The sequence below is a fragment of the Lolium perenne genome, chromosome 6 (assembly GCF_019359855.2).
Source record: "Lolium perenne isolate Kyuss_39 chromosome 6, Kyuss_2.0, whole genome shotgun sequence".
Classification (NCBI taxonomy): Eukaryota; Viridiplantae; Streptophyta; class Magnoliopsida; order Poales; family Poaceae; genus Lolium; species Lolium perenne.
In genome coordinates, this window is record NC_067249.2 from 155,746,706 (window position 1) to 155,753,551 (window position 6,846).

Genomic DNA, 6,846 nt, shown 5'->3' on the forward strand with positions numbered 1-6,846 from the left:
ATAGCTTCCAAAGGAAGTCATCATCTATGCCTTCACTGAGGTGTACCTCTCTTAGTTTTGTCCAAATGTCTACAATCTGGTTAGCATGTCTGCACGTGCCATGGAAAAAATTTCGTCATGTGTTTTTCTTATCCAAGCGTCATCATGCATGCCACTTTTGACATTTTATTTCTTTCTCTTAGATGCGTACCTCCTATCTTCCCCAACAAGCAAGCACCACCATTGGCAATATTGGAAAAGCTAAAGAAGGAGGCCGAACTTTGAGTTGCCACGGGTGCAAATCTATTGCGTGAATAATACCGAGAGAGTAGACCAATTTTTTTTTTGCTTTTTCTAAATTTCTTTTTAATTAATAGACTGATCTTTTAATAATCCACTGATTTATTAATAATTTTACGAGATAGTTTTATGGGTGTGGGGAATTTATAAGAACTACCTTCTTAGTTCTCACATGACATCACCATCGTCGCAAGACAGTCCGGTGCGTGTACCACAAGACAGTCCGACCACCGAGAGACAGTTCATAGAGACAATCCAGTGTAGTCATCACAAGACAGTCCGGCTGCCGCAACACAGTCCGGCTGCCGCAACACAGTCCATCGCGGGCATCACAAGACTGGCTGCCGCAACACAGTCCATCGTGTGCATCACAAGACAATCCGTCACGAGCACCGCGATACACTCCCAACGCACCGGACTATCCGGTCAAATTTCCGTCGGACCATCCGGCCGCTCATTGCGCCGTCCTCCGGCGCCTCCATGTTGCTGCCAACCGTGTCGGCACGCACATGCGAGGCATTGCTGATGGTCGTGTTGGCCAGTGCCGTCTCGCTGTGCCTCGTAGTTGGCCAGCACCGCATTGCCGTCCTTCCCGCCCGCTGGCCACGATCGTCACTGCTCGGAACAGTCGCCGTCGATGAGCCGTCGTACGTACAGACCTGTATCTATATGTATGCTATATGTCCGTACAATTTAGTTGGGTCATACGGGTTTTATACAGAGCCACATATACCCGTTTAATGTAAATGATGAAGGTAATATCGAGCGATCTCAGCTGTTCTTGTGTTTGATTTTAATTGAGTTTGCTCTAAGTTTGAAGGAACGGGCTGCAAACGCCAATTTAGAATCTTCCACCACACTGTGTCTGATGTGATGGTGGAGTGACGAACCCTCCAAAATTTCTTCGATGGGAAACAAAATCGTCCATAGAAGATCGACGGCTGCTAACAAAATAAGAGGCTGCTGATGCAATGAGACAATGAGCAGGTCACACCACGCGGTGCGTTGAGCTGCCTTTTCTACCCTACTCCCCCAACCTCCAAAAGTGAAAAAGGCTGAAGCTGTTGTCAGTGCTGATGCAGCGGTGATAGATGGAGCGGATCACGCTGATGTGTAGACGCCACCGGCACCGGCAGCGCGTCCATGGTACGGTGGGTTGGACCGCGTCCACCCACCATTTGGCGAGAGCTTCTTCCGCTGGTCATCATCCATCCCACCAACTCCCCACCCGTCACCTCCTCATCCCACGAAGCAATCGAGCTACTCGAACCAGCAAAAAAGCAAGCGAGGGCAAGTCCCCGCCTCCCTCCCATGGCGGGGCGGCTATAAAAGCCGCGGCACCCCCCTCTCGCTCACCAGCTCTCCACCAAGAGCTACCAAACATCCCCTTTAATCCCTACCACGCGTGTTCCACGTAGCTAGCTAGACACCGACCGACCCTCCTCCGCTTCCCTTTCCGCTTTACTTGTTGTTCTTGCTAGTTTCCCTCCACCGATCGATCGAGCCCCAGATCTGCAAGTGCAAAGACGAGATGAAGATCACGGTGCGCGGGTCGGCGACGGTGGTGCCGGCGGAGGAGACGCCGCGGCTGCGCCTCTGGAACTCCAACCCGGACCTGGTCGTGCCGCGCTTCCACACGCCCAGCGTCTACTTCTTCCGCCGCGGCGACACCCCCGGCGAGTCCCCTGATTACTTCGACGGGGCGCGGATGCGGCGCGCGCTGGCGGAGGCGCTGGTGCCCTTCTACCCGATGGCGGGGCGGCTGGCGCGCGACGAGGACGGCCGCGTCGAGATCGACTGCAACGCCGAGGGCGTGCTCTTCGTCGAGGCCGACGCGCCCGACGGCGCCGTCGACGACTTCGGGGACTTCGCGCCCACCATGGAACTCAAGCGCCTCATCCCCGCCGTCGACTTCACCGGGGGAATATCATCATACCCGCTACTCGTCGCACAGGTAACCCCACCCGACATTTCTCCTCACGCGCGATCGATCGTAATACGCGGCGTGCTGCTGAGGAAGCAGAGCACCCACAGCTGGGTTTGATTGATCGACCGCCGTTGGCGCTAAAGTTTGGCCAGAAACGGACGGTCCGATGTCGCTCTCGGGAACCTGACTCGGCCGTCGGCGCCGCACGCGTGTCCGTCGGCGCCGCACGCGTGTCCGTCGCGCGCGTACGTGGACTATGTCACTCACGTTTAGGCAGCCGATCGGTGCGGGCGCGTCCAGACAAGCAGCTCTGCTGGACCAAACTAGGCTACGACCTGTGTATGACGTGTGGGGCCATCACACTCTCGCTTCGTCGATGGTTGTTGACCGCTCCTTCCAAATATCCAGCTGGCCTGCTTGCCACTACCGATAGGTCAGCAACAGCAGTGGCCTTCGTGTAGTACTAGCTATAGGTGGAAACGTGAGACCTTACATGAACCCAAGCTTCTACTATCAACTTAAATAATTCTCCTACACACATAGTAGTAACATCCTGGGTTTGTACACCAATAATATACTTCACCGTTCCACATTAGTTATCGCAAATTAGGTGCATTTTGTATATAAAATATGTTTTAATACATCTAAATCATCGATAACTAGTATGTGACGGAGGGAGTACTAGATTGTGGTACTGAAATTATGCAATCGAGCAAACTATTTTGTTATCCTCATCTTATGAAAAATGTTGCTAATCCAAAAATAGCACTAGCACCATGTTGTCCACTAAAAAAAATACTCCCTCTGGTTAGACATTTCGGCACAAAAATGTATTATATATACAATGGAACAACAGAACTATCATCAATCATGTTAGCGTTGGTCGCCATGTGTCGGGGTTCAAATTGTGTTGGTGGCCTCCGAAGGGGCTAGCATGGGTGATTAGTCTGGATTTATCGTTCCAATTTGGCAACGGTAATAGTTAGTTACTCCCTCCGTCTTAAAAAAGGAAGTCGCAGATACATCCGATTTCTGATAGCTCTGTGATATACTTTTCGGAACAGAGGGAGTACTACTTTGTATAATGGAACAAATGAAGTATGATCAATCATGTTAGTGTCGGCATCGGTTGCCACGTGTTAAGGTTGAAAATTACGCATTTGGAACTTTGTTGCAATTGGCATGGGCCATCAGTCTGGATTTATCATTCCAATTCAGTGGCGTGGTATTATTTAGTTACTCCCTCTCCCTCTGTCCCGAAAATGATGTCGCATGATACATTCAAATTTAGATAAATCTGTGCTATCCTTTTTGGGGCGGACAGGGTACTTCTTTGTAGATGGCATTTCATTTGTTGACATGAGTAGATGGCATTGTTTCCGTTTCGTAGGTCTCTCTGTAGCTAGGACTCATGTAAACAAAATGTAAATCCACAAAAAAAGGAACTAGCCCATGTCATGTCTACAGCCAATGCGTGACTTAAGCTTTCACATGGTGCAATGATTGGCGGCACGAACTAATTCAGGTAGGGGAACCCACAGCTATGAACTCGCCCCCATGTGGGAAGTGCGAATCTCAATGTGAGAATGTATTGGATGGCCCATGTTATCGACTTGGTCATAATAAAATATCAGGCGACTTGGATTTAGCAATCATGAACAACCCCACTTGTAAGAGCAAACAATTCCAACCCGAAAGTCCCCAATCAAGAAATTCTGAAGAACTACTGTTTGAAAGCGTCGTGTTACCAGCTTAATAAGTCCGACCACACTTCTTCCAACACGAAAGCCAACCTCTGTGCTGGTAAGGTCGACAGATCATAATCATGTGCAACCTCGCAACTACTACGTACACCGTTTGGTTGCTTGCTGCATGGTCTTTGCTTCGGGCGCACATTACATGTCGGTCGGTTGCAAGAAAGTGATTGACCAACTGGAGGCTACTGACTTTTTTTGAGCTGGGAAGCAACCTGTAGCTATCGTTTTTTGGTCGACCCTTACCTGTCGACTGTAGTTAATTGATTGTAGGGGTACATCATTTGGTTAGTTCAGCTACTGTAGGAGTACATCATTTGGTCAGTTCAGCTACTGTAATCGCAAAGTAAGATGCTGTGGGGCATACAGAGCTTGTCGTGAGTCGTTAGATTGGAGATGCAACTATCCAAGATGCCGAATAATTGTTCTTAAACAGTATTGTCAGTGAGGTCGGTGGCAGGTACTACGTATGATGCAAGATCATTAGTCGATGCAGCCTGATCCAGTTGTGCTTAGCAGGATTAGATGTCGACCAAACCCGCTCGTTTTGTTTTTCATCGCGTCAGAGTCGCACCTAGTATTGCTTCTCTGCGCTGCATTCCATTTTATTCCATCGAGTCTTGTTCTTCGTGCTAATGAGATGCGATCTCGGTCCGTACTACCGTACGTAACGGCACTAGTAACTTGGAAATCCTTGGTCAAGCAGTAGAATGATTTTTAAAAAGGCAATTTTTGCTTTCTTTATTTGAAATGCATTTTTAAAATATTTGGAAATATCAAATGAATATAAAACAAAATGTCCCGTGTATATCTTTATATACTACATACTCACAAAGTTTTGCTTTGGCAAAAATCGACTTTTTGTGAGGCCTATGTAACATTAGGGGTGGAAGCGGATCGGATAGTGCCATTTCCATATCCATTTTCATATTTTCAAAACGAATACGGATGCGGATATGAATATTGCTGAATACGAATTTGGAGCTGAAGCCGAAATATAAATACGGCTTGGATGTTTTCTTAATTTGGAGCGGATACGAATATAAGAAAATAATAGACTCATGTCTTCTAACGAGCCAACTATAGAATATACTGATATAATGCATAGTAGTTTCAAGTCCAATAACATAAAAAAACATTTGATCGATGCATTAGTTTCTCTAGGTTAGGTAATTGACATATTGGAGTCGAATTACCAAAATTGGCTAGCACAATTTTATTCGGATACGGATATATCCATTTCCATATCCACATTTGCTTCAAATTCAATACCAAGTTGTATTTTTTTTGTAAAACGAATCTAGATATTTACCATATCCGTATCCATGGCCGTTCGGATTCGGATATTACCACTTCCATTTTCAATTTCTCATACGGATGTCGGATAATACGGACCCACTACCAGTTTCCACCCCTATGTGACTTGGACAAAATTTAGTGCTTAACTAAAGCATTTCTCGAGACATTTATGTTATCTTTTCTACATATGGCTAAAAAAATGTTTGTCTTTTGGCAAAACATTATGTGCGCAAGTACAATGTGAAGATATACATGTGAAGAAAAATTCCTAAATTTTTAAACATTTAAAATTTGTTAGTCTTTTTTGGATAAAGGGAGCATATTCAAAAGTGAACTCCGGGCAATTTAACATTTTCGATCCTAACTCGCGCGTTATTCTGCTCCAGGTGACCCACTTCAAGTGCGGAGGCGTGGCCCTCGGCATAGGCATGCAGCACCACGTCGCCGACGGCTTCTCCGGCCTGCACTTCATGAACTCATGGGCCGACCTCTGCCGCGGCGTCCCGATCGCGGTCATGCCGTTCATCGACCGCACCCTCCTCCGTGCCCGCGACCCGCCGGCCCCGACCCACCCGCACATCGAGTACCAGCCCGCGCCCGCCATGCTGGGCTCCGATGAGCCGCAGGCCCTGGCCGCCGGCAAGCCGGAGGCGCCGCCCACGGCCGTGGACATCTTCAAGCTGTCCCGCTCCGACCTCGGCCGCCTCCGCGCGCAGCTCCCCACGGGCGAGGGCGCGCCGCGGTTCAGCACGTACGCGGTGCTCGCGGCGCACGTGTGGCGGTGCGCGTCCCTGGCGCGCGGCCTGGCCCCGGAGCAGCCCACCAAGCTGTACTGCGCAACGGACGGCCGGCAAAGGCTGACGCCGACGCTCCCGGAGGGCTACTTCGGCAACGTCATTTTCACGGCCACACCGCTCGCGGAGGCCGGCAAGGTGACCGGCTCTCTGGCGGACGGCGCGGCCACCATCCAGGCGGCGCTCGAGAAGATGGACGACGAGTACTGCCACTCGGCCCTGGACTACCTGGAGCTGCAGCCGGACCTGTCGGCGCTGGTCCGCGGCGCGCACACGTTCCGGTGCCCCAACCTCGGGCTCACCAGCTGGGTGCGCCTGCCGATCCACGACGCCGACTTCGGCTGGGGACGGCCCGTGTTCATGGGACCCGGCGGCATCGCCTACGAGGGGCTCGCCTTCGTGCTCCCCAGCGCCAACCGCGACGGCAGCCTGTCGGTGGCCATCTCGCTGCAGGCCGAGCACATGGAGAAGTTCCGGAAGATGATCTTCGACTTCTGAAACCAACAAGCAGCACCTGCGCAACCGCAGCCGCAACGGGATGCAGCGCGGAAAGAGAGATGAAGGACTTGAGCAAAGTGCAGAGGGCGATATTGGTTACAGCTTACTAGGATGCAGCAAATGATTCTTTGATTTCCAGACGTAGTTCCTGCATGTTTCCCCTTCTTCCTTGCCCTTGTTGGGCAGGACATATTTTGTGCATCTTATCAAATTTCAAAAAATCTATTTGCACAACAGACAGTAAATAGATGCAAAATATGAACAATATAAATGCCAATAAGGTTATTCTTATTTA

General features: G+C 49.8%; 1 protein-coding gene across 1 annotated transcript; it reads left to right on the plus strand.

Moving 5' to 3' along the window:
• Nucleotides 1-1,527: 1,527 nt before the first annotated feature.
• LOC127307138 (hydroxycinnamoyl-CoA:5-hydroxyanthranilate N-hydroxycinnamoyltransferase HHT1) lies at nt 1,528-6,846 on the plus strand. Its single transcript, XM_051337840.2, has 2 exons — nt 1,528-2,233; nt 5,646-6,846. The coding sequence occupies exons 1-2, from the start codon at nt 1,811-1,813 to the stop codon at nt 6,549-6,551; spliced, it is 1,329 nt and encodes a 442-aa protein (XP_051193800.1). The 5' UTR covers nt 1,528-1,810; the 3' UTR covers nt 6,552-6,846.

Coding starts and splice junctions, on each gene's coding strand:
- LOC127307138 (XM_051337840.2), top strand. CDS start 1,811: ATGAAGATCACGGTGCGCGGGTCGGCGACGGTGGTGCCGGCGGAGGAG. Junction 2,234..5,645: donor ACCCGCTACTCGTCGCACAG/GTAACCCCACCC, acceptor ATTCTGCTCCAG/GTGACCCACTTCAAGTGCGG.